Source organism: Prionailurus bengalensis, chromosome A3 (genome assembly GCF_016509475.1).
Source record: "Prionailurus bengalensis isolate Pbe53 chromosome A3, Fcat_Pben_1.1_paternal_pri, whole genome shotgun sequence".
NCBI classification, from domain to species: domain Eukaryota; kingdom Metazoa; phylum Chordata; class Mammalia; order Carnivora; family Felidae; genus Prionailurus; species Prionailurus bengalensis.
Window position 1 is genome coordinate 50,348,538 of NC_057354.1, and position 25,894 is coordinate 50,374,431.

General features: G+C 40.1%; 1 protein-coding gene across 6 annotated transcripts in view; it reads right to left on the reverse strand.

Moving 5' to 3' along the window:
* NINL (ninein like) overlaps nt 1-25,894 on the reverse strand; it is a 174,774-nt gene that overhangs the window by 103,237 nt on the left and 45,643 nt on the right. The window contains exon 1 of one of the 6 annotated variants that reach the window (XM_043604746.1): nt 21,802-21,953. The exons of the other annotated variants lie outside the window; for them this stretch is intronic. Coding sequence (XP_043460681.1) covers nt 21,802-21,808 — 7 coding nt within the window. The 5' untranslated portion in view covers nt 21,809-21,953. Of the gene's footprint in view, nt 1-21,801; nt 21,954-25,894 lie in introns of those variants that run through there. 6 annotated transcript variants of the gene reach the window in all.

The window sequence follows — 25,894 nt, forward strand, 5'->3', positions numbered from 1 at the left end:
ATAAAGTTTTCACAAAGAAAAATAATTCACAGTTTGATGGCTTACTTTCCGAAATTGTCTGGCTTACTTTCTGAAATTGTTCTATGGTACTGTTATCTAGATTTTCTCCTTCCTTAGCAACAACAACAAAATAACAATCCCAAAGCTCCAGGCATCCTCTAAAAGTCCAGGAAAGGGAACCAGTTGAAGGGAAGGGGGATTATTGGAATAATACAAGACTTTTCCTTTTTTTTTTTCCTTCAAATTTCTGTTTAAATTCTACTTAGTTAACATACAGTGCAATATTGGTTGCTGGAGTAGAATTCAGTGATTCATCACTTACATATAACACCTAGTGCTCATCATAACAAGCACCCTCCTTAGTATCCACCATCCATCTAGCCCATTGCCCCATCCATATCCCTCCATCAACCCTCAGTTTGTTCTCTATTGTCAAGAGTCTCTTGTGGTTTGTTTTCCTCTCTCTCTTCTCCTCCCCTCCCCCCACCTCCCATATGTTCATCTGTTTTGTTTCTTAAATTCCACATATGAGTGGGGTGCCTGGCTGGCTCAGTCAGTTAAGTGTCCAGCTTTTGGCTTCGGCTCAGGTCATGGTCTCATGGTTTGTGGGTATGAGTCCCTCATTGGGCTCCATTCTGGCAGTGTGGGGCTTACTTGGGATTCTCAATCTCTCTGCCCCACCCTGATTGCTCTCTCTCAAAATAAATAAACAAACTTTATTTTTAAAAATTCCACATGAGTGAAATCATACGGTATCTGTCTTTCACTGACTTATTTCGCTTAGCATAATATACTCCAGCTCCATCCACGTTGTTGCAAATGGCAAGATTTCATTCTTTTTGATCACCAAGTACTATTCCATTACACGCGCACACACGCGCACACACACACACACACACACACACACACACACACAGTCTTTATCCATTCATCAGTCAGTGGACATTAATATAGGAGTTTTCCAAGTAGACAGATGGCAAAGTCCTCTCACATGGGACAACAAATAAAAAATATCCACACCTGGCTCAGTCAGTTAAGTATCCAACTCTTGGTTTTGGCTCAGATCATAATCTCATGGTTCGTGAGTTTAAGCCCCACATTGGGCTGTATGCTGACAGTATGGATCCTATTTGGAATTCTCTCTCTCTCCCTCTCTTCCTGCTCCTCCTTCACTTGCTCTCTCTCCCTCTCAAAATTAATAAACTTAAAAAAATAATAAAACCACCCACACCACCTTATGAAATTTCTGAACAAGCAAACAAACAAATCCTCACAGCATCCAGAGAAGCAAGAGTACTCACAGAACCAGGCAGTAGAATTAGCGTGGGCTGTTGGCAGCAAGACTAAGAGCCCTCATGAAACCAGGTCCTGACATCCCGAGTGAAGATCACTTTCAGCCTCATCTGGAAGCTACCAGACATGTACTTCAGCAAAATGAGGGATTAACCAAGAAAGAGGGAGATGCAGGATCTAGGATCTGGGTCCCATTCAAGTGGTGGAAACTATTCTGGGAGGGCAGCCCTGGGGCTGTGCCAGAGGACAACCCACACAAACCAGAAGGAACCCATAGGTCCTGTGTGCCTGTGACCATCTAGAAAACAATGTGGATGGGTTTCTGACAGAGCTGATGGAGTATGTGGGAAAAAATAAGGATAAGTTCATTAAAAAGTAAAAACCAAAAAAACATTAACCTCTCTATAAAGCCATGCTTGGAACAAGAATGGAAATGTAATCAGGCCCCAGCTGCATGTCAGTGTGGCAGTCAGGCAGGGCCACCCTCTGTGGGAGTGACAGGGAAGCCTCGAGGTGGAGGTGCCATCTGAGGTAAGAGCCCTGGACTGTTGCAAAGGGAGTGGGGCAGGGGAGGAAGGGACAGTGACAGCAGGAAAGATGTGGTTATCTCAGGAGGCACTACCCAGTTTTCAGCAGAGTGGTATTTCACAGGCCTCCATAAAAAAGAGCTCCAGATTGGAATCAAACACTTCCATTCATTCATTCATTCATTCATTCATTCATGGACAGAGTAATAAAGGGAGAGTGCATGCATATTGGGGAGGAGCAGAGAGAAAGAGGCAGAGAGAGAGTCCCAAGCTTGGGATATGGGGCTTGAACTCATGAACCACAAGATCATGACCTGAGCCGAAGTCGAATGCTTAAGTGACTGAGCCACTCAGGTGCCACTTCCAATTTTGCTGGGTACTTTCCCTTCCCACCCTCCATCCCTGGGAACCTGCCCTCTACTCACCCCCATGGTGAGGTCCACAAAGCCAGCACACTGCCACATGCAGAGACTTGCCCTGGATTATAGCAGGATTCTCGTAGACTCATGACACCAAGGCTTTTCTTTCCAGGAAGCAACTTTTTCATGCCGACACAGGCTCAGAGTGTTTGTACCCAAAAAACTGAGCTCCAATTGTCTTAAGTGGACCCAAGTAAAATATATTCAGTGCTTAAGCTAATTTAAGTTTGTTGGTTTGAGACAGACCTGTTTATCAACATTAAGCAGAAAAAACTTTTATTCTACTTAGGTTTGCTGAAGGTCAAATAAGCTCATGTTATCTCTGTTTCAGTTTGTTAGCAAAAGGATGACTTACAGTAATGGTTAACTTTGTCTCATAGTTTTCACAGGTAATTGTTAAGATAGCTTTCAGTCTTTTGTAACCTAAAACATTAAAGTTTGGCTTGCATGATAAATTGGGACTGAATTCATTGGATATCTAATGAGATAAAAGGTTAAAGCACTAATTACTAGATATAGGTTTGTGCTTTTGACTTGTTGCAGAGAAATTAAGGGTATTTGGATCTGTTGGAAAACATGCTTTGTGCTTAATTGATTCATAGGTTTGCCATCTAAGGAATTCTGATGTAACAGTTCACAATTGGTTTCTACTTAGTTTTCACTGGAGACTAAGGTTTCTAAGAGTTAAAATTCTACTAAATGTAGTTAAGACTGATGGAAATAAGGAAAGCAACTCTGCATGTAGAAAAGTAGATGTGTAAGAAAGATATAAGAAATGGAAATATGTTTTTTGTTCAAGGTAAAAGAAAGTAGTTTTCTCCTGAGACTGGTTGTTTGGAGAAAAAGGGCTTAGGTCAAAACCTGAAAGCAAAGGAAAGTTGTAGAAGGTTTGTGAAGGGAAATTTATAGAAGGAAATTTTATGTGTGGTCAGGACGGACTAAGGTTAAAATAAATGGATTTTAAAAGTACACTGGTTTAAGATTAAAATTCCTCCTCCTTTGATTCAAAGGCTGGGAAAATAGTGGCAATACCCTTGATGCCAGCTTCAAAATCCTCCACATTTGTGTTGTTCTTGTTTAGCAGAGGAATGGAATATGAGGAATGCCATATGAGGGATGATGATATATGAAGGGCTTTTACTGGGATACACAGGAACCATTTTACTAAACTTAGCCCATTATATGCCAAAAATGGATATCCACATGGCTGGAGGCATTGAGGAGCCAGTTATGCAGGCCTCACCCCAGGTGGTGCAGAAAAGGAGGGAGAAAGGGAAGGCAGAAGACCTGAGGTGCTAGCAGAAGGCAGAGAAAGAGAATTCCCAGTTTTAAATCTTGTCAGCTCAGACACAGGAGCAGACTCCAGGGTTGTTTTGTTTTGTTTTGTTTTGTTTTCCACTAGTAGAATTAGGCAGTCCATGTCAGTCTGGAGAAAAGAGGGAATTTCCCCTAAAAAAAAAAAAAAAGGGAATTTTGGCAGATGCTTGGGAATGTTCCTTAAAGTCCCCATTCTGAGGTAGAATAACCAGAGACAGTTGGCTCTAGTTATCATAGTCATTGACCCAGGAAATGAATGAGAGAGAAGTCCCCACACACAGTCACACAGTGACTCCAACCTGCCACCCAGTGCCTTAGAGTTGCAGTTTTGTTCCTTATTCATTATGGAACTATTTGGGCAACTCTGGGAGGTGATCGGGCCCCCCCCTTCTGCCTCTTTGGGGCAGGTCTACCAAAACAAACCAAGGTTCTGATGGGTGGCACTCCCTGAGCTGATTCCTGGGCCTCACGGGTTCCACTGGGCACACACAGGGTCCTCACCCTGGTGTGCTGAGAGGGGCTGGTCTCCTATGTATCAAGTGGCCTGCTGGCACCAGGCGAGGTTGCTTCTCCTGGTGCTCCAAGGTCATACCCCGGTGGCAAAGGAGGTGGAAACACAACGTCTCCAAATCCCAGACGAGCCCCCAAGAGATGAAGCAGGATTCTCACACAAAGAGTTCTGACACCAAGGCTTTTCTTTCCAGGAAGCAACTTTATTCATGCCAACATGGGCTCAGAGGGTTTGTACCCAAAAAAACTAAGCCTCAAACGCCACATGGTGTAGGCTTTTATGCATTTTCTACTTGTCTCCCATAATGGGTAACGTATAGACACACAGTCTGATTGTGTGGTCTCATGTTACAGGGTCATGAGGGATGTCACATTTGCACATAGCCAGATTGCCTTCCCTTATCTTGAGGTCTTTTCTTACCACATTCCTTAGGGAGGGGGCTCTACCATGGGATCAGGGGCTGGGGTTATCTGAGTGAAAGACACCCTGACTCCAGACACTGGTGACTGGCCTGCACTTGAGTGAGCTCTGGCTCATCCCAACGCTACAGTATCAACAAAGATAAACGTGTCACCATCCACAACAGGAGTAAAGAGCAGGCAGGTCAGTGTGGCTTTCCCTCATCACTGGTCCTCTAAGTGGGATGACTGCTATGATTGCTAGTTAAGGGAACTTTGGGTTTTCATCTTCTAAGAGAACAAGACAAACCCTGTGGAGTACCTCCACCCCACGTGTGCTCTTGCCTTATGACATCCTGAAAAGATCTCATTCCAGCAGAGCTGATGACCCCCCAAAAACAGCAGGTCTGCTATCCCCAGTTTGAGTATCTACTGCTGCTGATTTCCTGATCACAGAGACTTACCTCTTGTAAAAATGCTACAAGGCATATTTTTATTTTCCCCACAAAATGATTTACATCAAAATTTGATTTCTGAGTTCTCTTAGTTCATCCAAGCTTCCTCTGGATATGGACCTGGTGTAGACAGTATGCAAAATACAGGGTGTCCCCAGCAGATGGTCATCTTCCTTGGCTCATCTACCTGTGGCTGGCCAAGTAGATGGCCACAGTGCTGGGCAGGGATAGGGTGCTGCAGGCTCACACATGACGGAGTGGTGGAGCACATCAGCCTGCTCCTGCACAATCCCTTCACACTGGTTTTCAATATTTGACCATACAGTGTGAACTTTGCCTTTTGGTGTCTGGTAGGTACTTAATACAAGTTATCATCAATACAAATGAACACTGAAATAGACTGGATTGGGGTCAATTCCCTTAAGAGAAGGCTGAAGCCCCATAATCAGAACCTCTGAGCCTCCAAGCATCTGACTTCTCTTGAAACCCCGCTGTCTGCATATTAACAAGGTCAGCTACAACAGCATAGGGTAGGGAAGGAGTTCAGAAAAAGGCCATCTTCCTCCTGCCATGGTAAATAGAGAGGGCCAAGGATTCTGTGCAAACTTTGAAGCATCAGAACCTTTCTGACCCATGTAGACAACCCTAAATGACCCAAGACATTGCCAACACTGTCTTCACAGCTAAGGTGACCCAGTGCCCTTTCCTTGTACTCACTGCAAGGCTGCAGGACCTCCAAAGCAGCCCAACTCTGGGCAAGTCCCAGCTTCTATCAAAAACTGGGTCTAAAATACCTCCTTTGCTGGGCTGCTGAGGGGCTAGTTACAGAAAATGCCAGATGCTAGGGGCACCTGGGTGGCTCAGTCAGTTGAACATCAGACTCTTGATTTCGGCTCAGGTCATGATCCCAGGGTCGTGGGATCAAGCCCTACATCAGGCTCCACACTGAGTGTGGAGCCTGCTTGAGGTTCTCCCTCTCTTCCCCTGCCCGCCTCCTTCCCTACTCATGCACTCTCTCTCTAAAATAAAAAACAAAACAAAAGATAATGCCAGGTGCTAGATACCCAGGCGACTTATCCTTCGTGTTCATTATAATACCACCACTAACAGCACTGGAATTACTGTTCCCACACATAGGTTCACAGTTTTAATGCTGCTCAAATCCTATTTGTAGAATTGCCTGACTGCATACTGCCTCTTCTTCTGTCCTTCCCTCCCTCCCCAGAAAGCCACCAACCTAAATTACAAAACACTGAGAAGTGGCCTTAACCCCGCCCTCCACCCAGCAGGGACCCTACAGCACCTTAGCTGTGGGAATCTTCTGTTTACACTCCCCAAAGCCTATGTGTGAGGGCAGAAGCCAGAACCCCCTTCCCCTGTAATCCTTCCACAGACCCACTGGAAGGAGGAAGGAAACACAGGGAGAGCCTTCTCTGCACCCTCAAGCAGGGCCTGGCCTGGTCCCACAGTGACCTGTCTGTCAGCACTGCCAACCCCCCCCTCCCCTGCTTGCTCCCAGGTGGCCCCCAGGCCTACTCACATGTAAAGTACAGGCCTCACAGTAGAGTGGTTGTTATAAATAATAAACACTCCCCAGGGTTCAATGGCTTCTTCAGTTTCCTCTTCATCCAAACTGAATTAATCTTCCTTTGCATTCCACATATGCATAAAATGTTTGCACAGCAAGCCACCTGAAAACCTGGCCCCATTCAGCAGCGGACTGCTGAACTGGGGACAATATTCCAGATAAAGAAGAACACTTGATTTCTTAAGGTTTTATATAAAATTCTGAAATCCAAATCAGTAGAATCTCAATAATTCTAATGCTATAAAGTTTAATTTAAAATCACATACACTTTGCTATCAGATGAAACAAAACCCTGTTTTCACCTCAAGGAGAAAAACCTGCCCCCAAACAAACTGGATATTGGCCCTGAGACAGATGATGTAGGTGGGCAATCCACATGACCATGCAGCCCTCTGGAGGCAAAGAGAGCAAGGTGTTGGTTTGCATTTAATTGACACACAATGATGAGAGAACTTAATCTGTGCCCTGAGAAACTCCTTCAGTATTGAGGAAAGAGAAGAGAAAGGTGGTCTCTCAGAAGCAGCTATGGTGTTTGATGTTTGAGGGCCTAGAGTACTGTATTGCAAAGGGGAAATAATTCCAAACAAGGCCCTCCATAAAAACCTGCTCACCTAGAAAGAATGGAACCAAGGGCAGCCATTCTAGATTGGTTCATTCTTTATCTGGAAAGATGTTACAATCCTGATAAAATATTAAAGCCCGTCCTTGGGTTCCAGTGGAGCAGACCTCAGTGCCACTTTAAAAATAGCCTTACAGTTTTTAATGAACCTTCATACTTTGGCAGTTCTGAGTTTTTTTGATTAATTTCAGCATTAACTTTTCTTGTTTTTCAAAATTTATACTGTGTATTTACTTTGCCTACATGGGTCCTAAATATCTCAGCAATAAGGCTTGAGTAGCTATCATTTTTATCAAAGGGATTTTTCAGTGCCAACAATGTAAAAATAAGCTGATAACTTCATTTAATCAGCAATTACTATACTATGTCCTTTTCCTACAAAGCAGACAGACTAAAAACTTTAAGGATATCAAATTCTGGAACTGTCCTAATACAACCATTTTTCTGGGGTCTCATAAAGAAGACATTGTGGCACACAGTGATGGCAGACCCTAGTGTCAGTCTCCAGTTTTACTATGGGCATTTTCCACCTCTGTGACCTTGAACAAGTTATTTCACCTCTCTGTACCTCAGTACCTAATTAAGAGACTGTGAGAATTAGTAATTGTTAAGCTTGTTAACATGTCAATATTGAGACCAGTGTTGCACACAGTTGGTACTGAATAAACACTGGCATCTCCTCTGGCACACAGGCACAAGTGCCTGGGGCAGCACACACACCTGTAATATCTACAAACCACATAGATGTCCACAGCTTTCAAAATAAATTATATATAGAAAATCTTGTAAATTCCTATTACATGCCAATATATGTAAATAAAGATTTATTTTTAATAAAACTATACATAAAATTATATATATATATAAGAATATAACATGATAATTTGATACACATATACAGTGAAACAATTACTACAGTCAAGCTAATTAAGATACCTTCTCCTCAGAGTTACCATTTTTTGTGTGTGTGATGTGAGCCCCTAAAATCTACTCTCTTAGCAAATTTCCACTATTCAAAACAGTATTATTACAACTATAGTCATCATGGTATATATTAGGTCTCCAGACCTACTCATCTTATATAACAACTTTATACCCTTTGAGCAGTATCTTCCCAGTTCCAAAGATTTTTATAGCCACGAGTACTTTTATTTGTGCCAGGACTACAGCTATAGACCCCAAATTTATATGTCTACCCATGTGATTATAAACTATCTAAACAATATTCACACATGAAGTTATCCACATATTGTTCTATGCACCTAAAATGAGCTTACTCTGTGTTAATCCAATGCAATCACATGTGTCCTCAGAGACAGGCAGAGGAGTTTTGAAAGAGAAGAGGAGGCAATGTGACCATAGAAGCAGAGACTGGGGTGATGCAGTCTTAAGCCATGGAATGCCTACAGCCACCAGAAGCTAAAACAGGGAAGGATCAAATTCTCCCCTGGAATCTGCAGAGTGACCCTGTCAACACCTTTTGGACTTCTGGGCTCCATAAGTAAAAGAGAATAAATTTCTGTTGTACAGTTCATGGTCATTTGTTACAGCAGCCCTAGGAAACTAACACAACATCCCATGTCTTTTTTTAACTTTTTTTTTTAATGTTTATTTTTGAGAGAGGGACGGAGGGAGGGAGGGAGGGAGGGAGGGAGGGAGAGAGAGAGAGAGAGAGAGAGAGCAAGCAGGGGAGGGACAGAGAAAGACAGAGACAGAATCTGAACCAGGCTCCAGGCTCTGAGCTGTCAGCACAGAGCCTGACATGGGCTCGAACTCACTAATTGTGAGATCATGACGTGAGCCGAAGTCGGAAGCTCAACCGACTGAGCCACCCAGGCGCCCCACAACATCCCATGTCTTAATATTGTTAATATAGCAATACCCCTAAACTGGTCTACAGACTCAATGCAACTCCTACCAAAATTCCAGCTGGCTTCTTTAAAGAAATTGACCAACAGATCTTAAAAAAATTATATGGAAATAAAAGGGACCCAGAATTGCCAAAACAATCTTAGAAAAGAATGAAAAACGTGGAGGACTCTCAGTTCCCAATTTGAAAGCTTATCACAGTGGTACAGTAGCCAAGATGGTATGGTTCTGGCATATAAACAGACAAGCAGACCAATAGAATAATATTCAGAGTCTGGAAATAGAATCTCCATGTACAGTAAATTGATTTCAACAAAGAAGCCAAAACAATTCAGTGGGGAAAAACAAGTCTTTTCATCATATGGTACTGAGACAACTGGATAGCCACATGCAAAAGAATCAAGTGGAACCTCTACCTCACATCATATATAAAAACTAACCTTAAATGGATCAAAAACCCAAATGTAAGAGCTAAAACTATAAAATGCTTAGGAGAAAACATAGGAGTAAATCTTCTAAAGAAGTAAAATGACCTTTATTTAGGCAACGTTGTGTCTTTGATTAGATAGAACACCAAAAGCACAAGTAACCAAAGGAAAATAAAAAAGGTAAGCTGGACTTCATCAAAATTAAAATTTGTTGTACTGCAAATGACATAATTATAAAATGAAGAGACAGAAAACATTTGCAGATTCTGTATCTGAAAAGGGACTTGGGTTTAGAATATATAAAGAATTCTTGCAGCTCTATAATAAAAGCACAAATAACCCAATTAAAAAATGGGGAAAGGATCTGAATAGATACTTCTCCAAAGGAGACACAAATGACCAAAGATGCTCTACCTCTTTAGCCATCAGAGAAATGCATATCAATACCACAATGAAATAGCACTTAGAGTATCTAGGCTGACTGTAACAAACAAGATGTGTAATAATAAGTACTAGTAAGGATATGGAGAGATCAGAAAGCGAAAATCCTGAAAGCAGCAAGGGATCCTCAATGACATTAAAAGCTGACTCCTCCTCAGGAACCATGGACCAAAAGGCAGGAAGGTGACATATTTGAAGTAGTGAGACAAAAAGGATGTCACCCAAGAATTCTATATCCAGTAAACTCATCCTTAAAAATGAAGGATATATAATGCCAAAGGCATGATTTATGAAAGAAATAACTGATCAGTTGGACTTTACTAAAATAAAAAACTTCTGCTCCACGAAGGACACCATTAAAGGAAAGAAAAACAAGCCACAGACTGGGAGAAAACATTTGCTGAAGACATGTCTTATATCCTTGTTATCCAACATATACAAAGAACTCTTAAAACTCAATAATAAGAAAATGAATATACAAAAGGTAAACAGGCATATGAAAAAATGCTCAACATTATATGCAACTAGGGAGTTGCAAATAAAACAAGACACACCATTACACACCTTTTTGAATGGTCCAAACCCAGAACACTAAGAAAATCAAATGCTGGCCAAAATATGGAGGAAAAAAAAACCCCAAAACCTCTCAATCACTGCTCATGGGAATGAAAAATGGTACAATTACTTTGGAAAACAGTTTGGTAACTTAAAATAATTTTTTTAATGTTTATTTATTTTTGAGAGAGAGAGAGAGAGAGAGAGAGAGAGAGAGAACGAACACGCACAGGTAAGGAGCAGGGAGAGAGAGACCATCCCAAGCAGGCTCTGTGCTGTCAACACAGAGTCCAATGTCTGAATCAAAATTAAGAGTCAGATGCTTAATTGAATGAGCTACCCAGGCACCCCTAGTAACTTCTTATAAAACTAAACATACTCTTACTTCTGTAAGTGTCTACCCACAGATGAATGGATAAAAAAGGGGTGGTATATATACACAATGGACTATTACTCAGCCATAAAAAAAGAATGAGATCTTGCCACTTTTGACAATATGGATAGACCCAGAGGACATCATGCTAAGTAAAATAAGTCAGACAAAGAAATACCATATGATTTCATTTACATATGGAATCTAAAAAACAAATGAACAAATAACCAAAACAGACATTAATACAAAGAACAAACATGGTTGCAAGGTGGGGGGTGGGGGGTGGTAAGAATAAGCAAAATAGCTGAAGTGGATTAAGACATACAAACTTCCAGTTATAATGTAAGTAAGTCACAGAGATAAAAAGTACACCATAGGGAATATGACTAGTACTGTAATAACATTGTATGGTGACAGACAGTGATTACACTTATGGTGAGCACTGAGTAATGTACTGAATTGCTACTGAATTGTTTCTGAATCACTGTTGTACACCTGAGACTAAACTAACATTGTATGTCAACTATACTTTAATAATAAACTAACTGACTGACATATTCTTACAAAATGATCCAGCAAGTATTTACTCAAATGAGGTGAAAACTTATGTCTACACAAAAACTTTCATATGGATGTTTATAGCTACTTTATTCATAACTGATTGTACCTGGAAGCAACCAAGATGCCCTTCAGTGGTGAATGGGTAAATGTTACAGACTGCATGTTTTTGGCCTCCTAAAAGTCATATTGAAATCCTAACCCCAATGCGATGGTATTAGGAGGTGGGGCCTCTAGGAGGTGATTAGGTCATAAGGCTAGACCCCTTATCAATGGGACTAGTGCCCTTATATAAGAGACCCCAGAAAGCTCCCCCACCCCTTCCACCATGTGAGGACACAGCAACAAGGCAGCCATCTATAAATTAGAAAGCAGGCCATTCCCAGACACAGAATCTGCAAGCACCCTGATCTTGGGACTTCCCAGCCTCCAGAGCTGTGAGAAATGTGTTTGTTGTTCAAGTCACCCCATCTATGGTACTTTTATTACAGCTCTCAGGCTGTAGCCACATCAGTCCCCTCTGCTGCCACATCTGTGAGATCTTAGCCTAGCTCAGCCACAATTCTGCCACATCACTCTCTCCTCAGAGGCACCTATTGCCCCATTTTATGATTGTGTGATAATTCATTTGATCAGCCCCCTGTCAATGGACACTTACATTGTTTCTGATCTTCTGCTACTATAAACAATGCTGCGGTGAACCACCTCTGAAGAATAAATTCCTAGAACTGGAACCTCTGGGTCATGAACATGTCTTTGTTTAATTCTGACAGATATTGCTAAACTGACATACACAGAAGTGACACCAACTTAGTCCTATGAGTAATGTATAAAAGTGCCTGTTCCTCTATCCCTAGGCAATACAACATGTTATCAATTTTTTTTCCAATGTGATGGGGGGTGGGAATGGCATCATATTATAGGTTTTGTTGATAAAAAGCTTTTTGAAGGAATAAGCAATTACTCGATAGCCACTCTATGGAAATCCTAGACAATCCAGTGGAATACAAAGAGATATAAAAGAAATGTTCTCTGCTCTCAAGTGTGGAATCAGGAGTGATGGATGGAATATACACATGCCCTCATTTAAGAATACAAACCAACCACCCTGTCTGAGGCAGCAGCATAGTCTAGTCAAAAGGGCCAAGCACCTCAGCCTGACTGCTACTAGCTGTCTGGGCCTCAGTTCCTCTGGTGTAAAATAAGGACATAAAATCAGATGATCTCAAAGATTGCTTCAACTTTGGAAATTCTATATTGAAGAGAAATCAGTTAACTTAAATTTACTTTAAAAGTGAATACAGTATTCTTTACATATAACCAGAGTCAATCAGTACAGCACAGTGTCATAATGGTAGTATGCCCTCACCATCCTGACACCTGGAGCAGGGGTGTGAATGGTGGTGCCCTTGCTCTACCTGCAAGCATGCTCTCTGCTCTGTGCTGAGACCAGACCTTAGGATTCTTAAAAGAGTACCCCAGGCAGCAACCTCTGGCTGGCATGGAAGATGTAAGAGAAAACCCTGTCTGGCAGTGGGAACAAAGCCACACTCATCTATCTCACAAGACACTCTCACCTCTGTTTGCTGACCAGCATGATTTCGCATACAGAATTTGAACAGGAAAACAGCGATGCTAAGTTGTCCTGGCAGAGACACCTGGGTGGCTCAGTCGGTTAAGCATCTGACTTCGGCTCAGGTCATGATCTCACAGTTCGTGAGTTCGAGCCCCGCATCGGGCTCTGTGCTGACAGCTTAGAGCCTGGAGCCTGCTTCAAATTCTATGTCTCCCTCTCTGCTCCTCCACTGCTCATGCTCTGTCTCTCTCTCCTTCAAAAATAAATAAGTTGCCCTGGCAGACCAGCGCTCTGGCCTCACCAGCATCCACATAAGACCATGAAGTTGGGACACAGGGCTAATGGTCCACAGTCTAATCTATTTATTTTCAGACTGTACACCATGAAGCACAGGATTGTATCTTTCATTAGTTTCACTCTATATCTACTATTCTTCAAGGAATTTAATTCCAATGAAATAACAAGATACAGACAGATTAAAAAGTTGCGTGATTTGACTTTACTGAAAGGCTGCCCTGGCATAAACAATTTCAGTTAGTAGAAACATGGTTTATCTGGAAGCTCAGGAACCACCTCAATACCAAGGCCAAGGTCTTTGGCTGAGGTGTATGGTTCTTAGGAGAAGTTTCCCTGTTCTGAATCACACACGCTGGAGTTTTTACTTTTTATACTAGAATTCCTAAACTTAGTTCTCTACTTCTACCCAAATATTAAATAGCATTTGCATGAAATAAGCAGTGACAGTTTTTCTTCCTAAAGGAACCAAGGTGAGCACAGTTGAAGGGCATTTGCTAAAACAGATTTCTTATTCCCAAGCGCTCCCCAAAAGAATCTATATTCAGTCTAAACATCCTTGCCCAATCTTCCTTGACACAATGAACTTTTAAATAAACAGACCTGTCTTCAAGCTGCATTTTTTAAAACTGTAGATGGCTATTTAACCAAGGTAATGAGTAACAGAGCTCATTATCTCAGTAAGTATAAACTTGAATTTTTAACCCTGAGCAGGTCTGGCACAAAGATTCTCTATCTTTTCCTGCATATGGACTCTTACTGAATGTTTCACAAGTGATTTCTCTAACTTTGTTATTCAATCCAAATTTTCCCTGGAAAAAATTGTTTTCTTACTTTGCCTGTGATCCTCAGTCTGAGGACAATGTTCAGGATATCAGAGTCAGAAGGAGGTCCCAGAGAGTACAACTCAATCAACCCATTTTACAGATGAGGAACCTCTCCGTAGGCTGAAGAGCATGGGTGGAGCATACAAGGGCCCAACCAGGGTACACAGGTAATTATTTCTAAGGCACCACCTTCCCTGCCATTCAAAGCATGTGTAGCAGTTTCCCTGTCTTGGCCTCCAACTGAGATCCTATATTCACTGTAAATCCTTGCTGATACTTTTAACTATATGCTCAATGACCAACATTTTATTTCCCACTATTCTCTCCTGTCTTAGACTTTGATGGCTGTCAAAAGGCATCAAATGGCTACAATCAGGTGGCTGTCGCTGCTCATACCAACTGGTGAAAGCTCATTTTGCACACTTCTGTCCGATTCTGTCTCAAGGACATCATGTTGGTAGCTTAAAATCGGCTCTGGTGGGACTATTTACACCACAATAGTTGGCAAGTGCTACCACCTAGGACTTCTAGGAGAGGGGCAGCTGTTAAAACTTTATCAGCATATCAACCACTGGTTAAAATATAAAAGACTGATCACATCACATGCTGGTAATGACATGGAGCAACTGCAATGCTTCGTTCTTGTTAATGGGGGTATATACGGCACAAAAATTTTTAAAAACCTGTTCAGTGTTACCTACCAAACCTAAAAACATACATACATCCTATGACATGAATATCTAACTCCCTAGGTATATACTCAACAGAAATGCATGGATTTATGCACCAAATGACATGCTTTCTTAGGCAGCATTATTCATAGTAGCCAAAAACTAGAAGCAACCCAAATATTCATCAACTGGGTTACACTTCAGCCCTCAACAAGTACAAAAAAGTGGAGATCATACCATGCATATTTTCAGATCACAACACTATGAAACTTGAAGTTAACCACAAAAAAAAAAAAATTGGAAAGACCACAAATACATTGACCTTAAAGAACATCCTACTAAAGAATGAATGGGTTAAAAGGAAATTAAAGATGAAATAAAAAAAGTACATGGAAGCAAATGAAAATGAACACACGACAGTTCAAATGAAACCTTTGGGATACAGCAAAGGCATTCCTAAAATGGAAGTATATTGCAATATGGGCCTACCTCAAGAGGCAAGAAAGGTCTCAAATAAACAACCTAATCTTGTACCTAAAGGAGCTAGAAAAGGAACAAATAAAGCCTAAAGCCAGAAGAAAAAGGGAAATAATGAAGACTAGAGCAGAAATAAATGATACAGAAACAAAAAATCCCAGTAGGATAGATCAACAAAACTAAGAGCTAGTTCTTCAAAAGAATTAATGAAATTGATAACCTCCTAGCCAGACTGATCAAAAAGAAAAGAGAAAGGACCCAAATAGATAACATGAAGAATGAAAAAGGAGAGATCACAATGAACACTACAGAAATACAACAATTAGGGGAGCCTGGGTTGCTCATTGGTTAAGCAGCCGACTTCAGCTCAGGTTATGATCTCGCGGTTTGTGGGTTCAAGCCCCGCATTGGGCTCTGTGCCAACAGCTCAGAGCCTGGAGCCTGCTTTGGATTGTGTCTCCCTCTCTTTCACTGCCTCTCCCCCACTCAAGCTCTGTCTCTTTCTGTCTCAAAAATAAATAAACCGTAACAAAATTTTTTTTAAAGAAATACAACAGTTATGAGAATACTATGAAAAATTACATGCCGACAAACTAAGTAATCTGGAAAAAATGGACAAATTATTAGAAACTCACAAACTACCAAAACTGAAACAGGGAGAAATAGAAAAATTTGAACAGACCCATCACCAGCAAAGAAATTCAATCAGTTATCAAAAATCTCCCAACAGGGGTGCCTGGGTGGCTCAGTTGGTTAAGTGTCTGACTCTTGATTTCCGCTTAGGCCATGATCTCAGAGTTCGTGAGTTCAAGCCCAAGGGCTCTGCACTGACAGCAGAGCCTGCTTGAGATTCTCTCTCTATCTCTATCTCTGCCCCCCCCCCAAATAAATAAATAAAATCAACTCAAAGAAAAAAAGAAGAAGAAGAAGAAGAAGAAGAAGCAGCAGCAGCAGCAGCAGCAGCAGCACCACCACCTGGGTGGCTCAATTGGTTAAGTGTCCGACTCTTGATTTCAGCTCAGGTCATGAATTCATGGATCATAGTATCAAGCCCCATGTCAGGCTCTGTACTGACAGCGAGGTCTGCTTGAGATTCTCTCTCTCCCTCTCTCTCTGCCCCTGCCCTGCTTATACATGCAACACCTTTATCTCATTCTCTTCTCTCAAAATAGATAAACTTTAAAAAAAAAAAAGGAGAGTTAATACCTATTCTCACATTATTTCAAAAAAATAGAAATACAAGGAAACTTTCCAAATTCATTCTATGAAACCATAATTATCTTGATTCCAAAACCAGAAAAAGACCCCACTAAAAAGAAGAATTACAGGCCAATATCCTTGATGAACATGGATATAAAAATTCTCAACAAGATACTAGCAAATTGAATTCAAAAGTATATTAAAAGAATTATTCACCTATTCCCCATGATCAAGTGGGATTTATTCCTGGGCTGCAGGGTTGGTTCAATATTTGCAAAACAATCAATGTGATACACCACATTTAATAAAGGAAAGGATAAGAATCATATGATCCTGTAAATACCTGCAGAAAAAGCATTTGACAAAATACAGCATCCTTTCTTGATAAAAACCCTCAACAAAGTAGGGATAGATGGAACATACCGCAACATTATAAAGGCCATATATGAAAGACCCACAGCTAATATCATCCTCAATGGAGAAAACCGCAAGCCTTTCCCCTACAGTCAGGAACAAGACAAGGATGTCCACTCTCACCATTACTATTTACCATAGTACTGGAAGTCTTAGTCTCAGCAATAAGACAACAACAACAACAACAAAAAAAAAAAAAAAAGAAAGAAAGAAAGAAAGAAAGAAAATAAAAGGCATCCAAATCAGCAAGAAAGAAGTCAAACTTTCACTATCTGCAGCTGACATGATACTTCATGTAGAAAACCTGAAAAACTCCACCAAAAAATTGCTACATGAATTCATACATTAATACATGAATTCGGCAAAGTTACAGGAGATAAAATCAATGTACAGAAATTGGTTGCATTTCTACACACCAATAACAAAGCAGCAGAAAAAGAAATCAAGGAATCGATCCCATTTGCAAATGCATCAAAAACAATTAGATACCAGGAATAAACCTAACTAAAGAAGTAAAAGATCAATACTCTGAAAACTACAGAACACTTATGAAAGAAACTGAAGAGGATACAAAGAAATGGAAAAGCATTTCATGCTTGTGCATTGGAATAACACTGTTAAAATGTCTACACTACCCAAAGCAATCTACACATTTAATGCAATCCCTATCAAAATACCACCACCATTTTTCACAGAGCTAGAACAAAACAATCCTAAAATTTGTATGGAACCACAAAAGACCCCAAATAGCCAAAGCAATTCTGAAAAAGAAAAATATAACTGGGGGCATCACAATTCCAGATTTCAAGCTATATTACAAAGCTATAGTCATCCAGACAGTGTGGTACTGGCATAAAAACAAACATGCAGATCGGTGGAAAAGGATAGAGAACCCAGAAACAAACCTGCAACTATATGATCAACTCATCTTCAACAAAGCAGGAGGTAATATCCAATGGAAAAAAGACAGTCTCTTGGGACAGAAACTGTTCCCAACAGAACGAATGCTGATGGGAAAACTGGACAGCAACATGCAGAAGAATGAAACTGGACCATTTTCTTCTACCGGACACAAAAATAAATTCAAAATGGATGAAAGACCTAAATATGAGATAGGAAACCATCAAAATCCTAGAGGAGAACACAGGCAACAACCTATTTGACCTAGGCCATAGCAGCTTCTTCCTAGACATGTCTCTAGAGGCAAACATGAACTATTAGGACCTCATCAAGATAAAAAGCTTCTGCACAGTGAAGGAAACAATCAACAAAACTAAAAGGCAACCGACAGAATGGGGAAAGATATTTGCAAATGACATATCAGATAAAGAGTTAGTATCCAAAACCTATAAGGAACTTATCAAACTCAACACCCAAAAAACAAATAACCTAGTTAAGAAATGGGCATAAGATATGAATAGACACGTTCCAAAGGAGACATCCAGATGGCTAACAGATACATGAAAAGATGCTCAACATCACTCATTATCAGGAAAATACAAATCAAAACCACCAGGAGATAGCACCTCACACCTGTCAGAATGGCTAAAATTAACACAAGAAAAAACAGGTGTTGGTGAGGATGAGTAGAATGAGGAACCTTCTTGCACTAATGGTGGGAATGCAAACTGGGGCAGCCACTCGGGAGAGCAGTATGGAAGTTCCTCAAGAAACTAAAAATAGAACTACCCTATGATCCAGCAATTTCACTTATAAGTATTTACCCAAAGAACACAAAAATACAGATTTGAAGGGCTCCACATAGCCTATGTTTGTTTATAGCAGCTTTATCAACAATAGCCAGACTATGGAGAGAGCCCAAATGTCCATCAACTAATGAATAAACATGATGATAATGATGGTGATGATGGTGATGATGGTGGTGGTGGTGGTGGTGGTGGTGGTGGTGGTGTGTGTGTGTGTGTGTGTGTGTGTGTGTGTGGTGGAATATTACTCAGCCATCAAAAAGAATGGAATCTTGCCATATGCAATGATTTGGATGGAGCCAGAATGTACTATGCTAAGTGAAATAACTCAAACAGGGAAAGACAAATACCGTATGATTCCACCCATATGTAGAATTTAAGAAACAAACAGATGAACATATAGGAAGGTGGGGGGAAGAGGAGACTGAAACAAACTACAAGAGACTCTTAATGGTAGAGCACAAACTATGGGTTGACAGAGGGAGGTGGGTGGGAGATGGGCTAATGGGTGATAGGTATGAGGAGGACACTTATGATGAGCACTGGGTGTTGTGTATAAGTGATGGATCACTGAATTCTACTCCTGAAACCAATATTGCACTGTATGTAAACTAAAATTTAAATATAAAAAAAAGGAAAAAAAGCACTATAAAATATCTATCAAAGGTAAAAATAAATACTTTGTGATCTATTCTGGAAAACTATAAAACAATGGTAAAGAATGAACTGCATGGCAATGACAACAACCTGAATCTCACAAACGTAATGAAAAGAAGCCAGACATATTGCATGATTCCATTTACATTAAATTCAAAAGCAGGAAAAATTACTCTGTGGTGTTAAAAGTTAAGATAGAGGACAGTAGAAAGGAAAAAATAAATAGGACAACATATGAGGGGGTAGTCAGTAATATTCTATTCTTTTTACTGGGATGGTGGTTATACATGTATGTTAACTCTGTGACAATTCATTATTATCTGTGCACTTTTGTTATGTAATGTTATACTTCAAGTTCAGTTAAGAGGAAAATGCTAAATGCTGGTCTGAATCCTGGCATGGCAAGTACCTACTTTGTGGTGAATTCCCTCTTGGTGTGACAGGGCTTGAAGAAACACACTCCCCAAATGAGTAAATAAAATAAATGGCCTAAATAAGAAATGAGAAGCCCCAGAAAGCATTTAGGAAAACAAAAGAAACCCACAAACTTTCCCCAAAGCCACTTCTACTCCCCTTCCCCAAGACAATCTCTAAAATTATACATCCAGCAGCTATGGGTCCTTTACATCCCCCAGAGTGTTTTACCTTCAGAACAGGACATGTAAGCCCCAATAACTTCATGCTGGACAAACACACTCACACCTAATTCAGGCTAAATTTGCTTCTTAAAAACACTACAGAGTAGGACACTATCCAATTAAGTGGGATAAAAGACATTTAACAAATCATGTAAAATCAAATCAGAAGCTGGTCTAGTTGGAAGAGCATGTGACTCCTGATCTTGGGGTTGTAGAGTTCATGCTCCACCTTGAGTCCCCACCCTGAGTGTAGAGATTACTCAAAAACGAACAAACTTTAAATCAAATCAAACCATATTTTAGCAGCAATCTTCATGGAGAAATAAAAAGAATAAAAATGACTGACTTGGAAATACTCTAAACTCAACATAATGCTCTGGGCTTGTCCTTAAGCTTCCAAAAAGCTCTTCAGGAAACTGTAATAGTTGGGGATATTAAGAAGCCTGCACGTGAGGAACAGTGTATTTGGGGATCACATCTATCAGTCCGGTCAGGCTGTTCTATCAAAATACCACAGACTGGGTAGCTTATAAACAACAAAAAACTTCTGACTTACAGTCCTGCAGGGTGGCAAGTCCAAGATCAAGGCACCAGCAGGGTCAGGTGTTGGTGAGGGCCCACTTGCTTGTTCATAGGCTGGCGCCTTCTTGCTGTGTCCTCACGTGGTGGAAGGAACATGGGAGCTCTCTGGGGCCTCTTTCACATGGGCACTAATTCCATTCATGGGCTCCACCCTCATGACCTAAGCACCTCCCAAAGGCCCCACTTCCTAATACCATCAAATGTGGGAGTTAGGATTTCAACATATGAATTTGGGGAGGATACAAACATTCAGGCCACAGTAGTACCTTCCAAGCTCAACTTTAGAACTTCCCAGAGATTCTAGATAATTTCTTAAGCCATCACCATAATGTGAATTTGACTATTTTTATTAAAAAAAACAAAAACAAAACTTACAACATAAAGTGGCCAAGATATTACTATGGACTGAATGTTTGTATCCCCCCCCAAATTTATATATTAAAGCCTTAACCACCAGTGTGATGTATTTGGAGATGGGGCTTCTAAGAAAGTAATTAAGGTAAAATGGGCTCATACGGGTGAAGCACTGATCTGACAGGATTAATGTCCTTAAAAAAGAGACACCAGAGAGCTTGCTCTCTCCCTACAAGCATGGAAAGACAAGCCACGTGAGCACAGGGCAACAAGGAAGCTATCTGCATCCCAAGGGGAGAGGTCTCACTAGAAACCAATCCTACTGACACCTTGATCTCAGACTTCCAGTCTCCAAAACAGTGAGAAAATAAACTTGTTTGTTTGTAGTCTGTAGTACTTTGTTATGGCAGCCCAAGCAGAACCGTACAGATTTAATAGTTTTTTAAGAATGTATTTCATATTTTATGTATGGAAAAGAATGAAGTCAAAGATTTTATTAAGAAGGATTTATGCAACAAACATTTCCTAAGCTCCTTCTATATGTCAGGTTCTAGATGCTGCTCTCTTGAAACCAGTATTTTAGTAGCAGGATTTTGCTGCCAAGATTCCAAGACAGAAATAAACGTAAACGAGGAGAGTGCTGAAATGCAATTTGACTTAACAAGGGCCTGGGGCACAGGTGGCATTGCCAGCAGAGGGAGCATCTAGCCATGTTGGGGCAGGGGACCTGGTTGGGATAACACAGATGTGGACCTTGTGGTCTCATCCAGAGACATCCAGTCTGTGCTACAGGTGAGAGAGACTGGTTGGGCATGAAAATATAGCCAATCAAGAGAAAACCTGACTTGTCAACTGGTAAGATGCTTGACTTAATCCAGGTGAATCATCATTTTAAGAAATCCAAGAAGATATACACAGGAAAACCACCAGATAGGCAGAAACTGCTAACAGTAATGGATATCTGCAAAAATAAGACAAAGTTGTATTCACAAGTATTTGGGGCTTTTTCTTTCACATGGAGCCTGTTTTTGAAATGTGTGCCTTTTACATATACCTGCCATGATGGGACTGAGTTCCAGAAACGGGTGAAGTGTTGAACACTGCTGGGCCAGTGTCTTCTGCAGAGGCCTACACTGGAGCCGGCTGGGGTGGCAATCTGTTAGCACCACACACACCTTCGCATTATCTGTGATAGAAAGAACTTCATACCAAAACGTCAATTGTCTACCTCAGGAATTGGAGGGACAATGCAGATGACATGGAGGACAAAGGCTCCCCAGTGACCCCAGCCCTGGCAGAGCACTGATTTCTTCTTAAATTTCTGGTAGTCTTCATAATCTGACAAGGGCCAACACTGCTAGAGTTTTGAACTCATTGCTACATTTGTCACAAGCATTTTTTTTAAAGATTCAAATTTATTAGCAAATGCTTTAATAATCAGAATGAAAGCTATTCACTAATCTGCCTGGGTATAAAACTAATAACAAAAAAGTTAATAGCCTTTATTCCTATAGTCAGATAATAATCAGTTAATATAATGAAGAAAAAATCTATTTATGTTATAATAAATACACAAAAATAATCTAAAGAAATGTATTAGATCTGGACCTGGAGAGAAACAATTATCAGAAAAATCCAGAGTTGATATAGGTTAGTCAGAGTATAAAGGAGAACTGGGTCCATTAAAAATATACGAACCTGAATGCCCACCTCAGCACTCATTAGAAGGAGTGACAAGCAGGGCATCACTGGGCTGAGGATGAAACCCCTGAGTGCTCTCAGAAGACAGATAATGCAGATCAAGTTTATCCTCATTACTCATTTACCTTAGACTATTCCCAATAATGTAAGCCCCTAAGTATATACATAATCATGGGTAAAACAAGAAAAATAACACATTAAAAGAAACAAAAGTCTGATCCTAAAGTCTATGGGCTTAGAACAGACACATGAAATAAAGAGAATAAGTAGAAGAAAAGAAAAGCCATTTACAGGAACCCAGGTACTACTTTGCATGAAACAACTATGTTACTTTGGAGAAAATGAAATTTGATGAAATCTATTTTCCTCATCTTTATAATAATTTTCACATTTGTGATACTTTATGAATGATGTCATTTTGTCTGATGTATAATTATATATTCTTTATCATAAAATAAAATTGTCTTTTGTTTCATTATTACATTAAAACATAATTTTCCTCAATAGTTACAAACAGAGAGGGAGGAAGGCAAACCATAAGAGAGTCTTAAATACAGAGAACTAACTGAGGGTTGATGCGGGGAGGGAGGTGGAGAGTGGGGAAATGGGTGGTAGGCATTGAGGAGGGCACTTGTTTGGATGAGCACTGAGTGTTGTATGTAAGCGATGAATCACGGGAATCTATCCCCCGAACCAAGAGCACACTGTATTTAGCCAACTTGACACAAATTATATTTAAAAAAATAATAATAATATTCCTCAAAAAAAAAAAAAAGAAATCTGTAAGACCTGCATCAGTAAATTCCTGAAAGACAAACACAAAAGACTTTAACAAATGGAAAGACACACCATGTTATTGCATAAGGAGGCTGACTATTTAGTATCTAGTCTCCTTCATCTACACATTTAATGTTTACCCAATAAAAATACCAATGGGGGTATTTTGGGGATATAAACAAGTTAATTCTGAGGTTCATATATACAAGCAGAATAGCCAGGATATTTCTGAAAAGGAAGAAGAGTAAGAGAGGACTAGCCTAATGAAATATTAAAACAGTTATAAAGCTGTAGTAATTTAAACAAGGTAATACTAGTGAAAGTCTAGAGAGAAAGAGTCACTGAACAAAAATAGAACAGAAAATGCCTAAAAAAGAGTTCAAAATATATACAGCATATCTAGCATATGATAAAAGTGATATTGTATATCAAAGGACAAAACAATTTATCAAGAAAGTGCTGTCAAAAAAACTGATTAACTGTATATAAGAAAATAAATTTGGATACTTATCTCATTCTTTTTAGCAAAGTAAATTCCAGAAGAACCAGAAATTTAAACCAAGAAAAACTCAATCTGTAAAAGAACTAGAATAAAATACAAATTCTGCATCATTCTTATAAGAGTGGGAAGTTTGACTACATGAAAGTTAAAATTTCTAAGAGGCAAAGAATGAAGTCAAAAGAGGAGCGCCTGGGTAGCTCAGTCGGTTAAGCATGCAACTCTTGATTTCACAACTCACGGTTATGAGATACAGCTCCATGCTGGGCTCTGTGTGCAGCCTGCTTGGGATTCTCTCTCCACTCTCTCTCTACCCCTCCCCCTGATCACATGCATACGTTCTCTCTCTCAAAATAAATACACATTTAAAATTAAAAAGAATAAAGTCAGAAGATAAATGGCAAACTAAAACAATTCTAATGCAAACAACAGACAAAAGGCTAATTTTCTTGGAGCCTAGGTGGGGTTCAGTGCATTGGGCTCCACACTAACAGTTGGGGGCCTACTTGGGATTCTCTCCCACTCTCTGCCCCTCCCCTGCTCACTCGCACAGGCTGTCTCTCAAAATAAATAAACTTAAAAAAAAAAGGGCTAATTTACTAAATAAAGAGCTCCTAAAATCAATAATAAACAAGATTTATACCCTAAGTAACCTAGCAAAGGATCCAGATTACTTACAAATACAACAAACAGTTAGGAGATACTTAACAATATTTACCAAAAGAGACAAGGAGACATGACTTTTCACTTATCAGACTGTATATTACTTTGTATATTACCACAGACTAAGTGCCTTAAGACGAATGAAATTTAGGGACACCTGGGTTGCTCAGTCAGTTAAGCGGCCGACTTCAGCTCAGGTCATGATCACGGTTTGTGGGTTTGAGCCCTGCGTCGGGATTTGTGCTGACAGCTGAGAGCCTGGAGCCTGTTTTGGATTGTGTGTCTCCCTCTCTCTCTGCCCTTCCCCAGCTCACACTCTGTCTCTGTCTCTCTCAAATAAAACAAAAAACATTTAAAAAAATAAAAAATAAATGAAATTTATTTTCCCACAGTTCTGGAGGCTGGACATCCAAGCTCAAGATAACAGCAGGGTTGGTTCCTTCTAAGGACTCTCTCTTTGGGGCTTGCAGATAGCCTTCTTCTCCCTGTATTCTAATATGGTCTTCCCTCTGTGTGTGTCTGTGTCCTTAACTCCTTTTCTTGTTAAGGACACTAGTCATACTGTCTTAGAGCCCAATACATGACCTTATTTTAACTTCATTAGTTCAGTGGGGCTTCAACATATGAATTGGCACACTGTTGAAAATAGAACTCTAGGCTGTGCTGATGGAAATATAAACTGGGGCAGCCTCTACAGACAGTAGTTTATCTGTAGTTTAACATATATTTCATCAAAGAAGATACATGAATGGACAAAAAGCACATGAAAAGATGCTCAAGTCAAGATCTTTAGTCATTGCGGAAATGAAAATGAAAATGACACTGAGATATAATAACCACTTTCTACCCACCAGAATGCCTACATTCACAAAGACAGAACATAAGCACTGGAGAGGATGTGAAGAAATTGGATCCCTCATACATTGCTAAGAGGTATCTAAAATGGAGCAGCTACTTTGGAAGATCATTTGGCAATCCTGCAGAAGGTTAAACATAGAGTTACTATACGACTCAGCAATTCTACTCCTAGATACATACACAAGAAAAAAGGAAAACATACATCTAGACAAAAACTTGCACATGAATGTTCACAGCAGCATTATTCCTAAGAGCAAACTGATGGAACTAACCCAAGTGTTGAATCATCAACTGATGGATGGTAAACAAAACAAAGTACACCCACCAGCAGAATTCATCAGGAGTCAAAAAGAATGAAGTCCTAATACATGCTACAACATAGATGAACCTCAAAATCATTATGCTAAGTGAAAAAGCCAGATCCAAAAGACCACAGATTATATGATTCATTCAGATAAAATGTCCAGAATAAGCAATTCTATAGGGACAGAAAGAAGACTAGTCTAGGCCTATAGGACATAAGGAGTGGGTATGAGGAGAATGGGGAATTACTGCTAGAGACACAGGGTTTATTTTTGGGGTGATGTAAATGTTTGAAAATTTGATTATGACAATAATTGTGCAATCACATAAAGAATACACTTTAAAT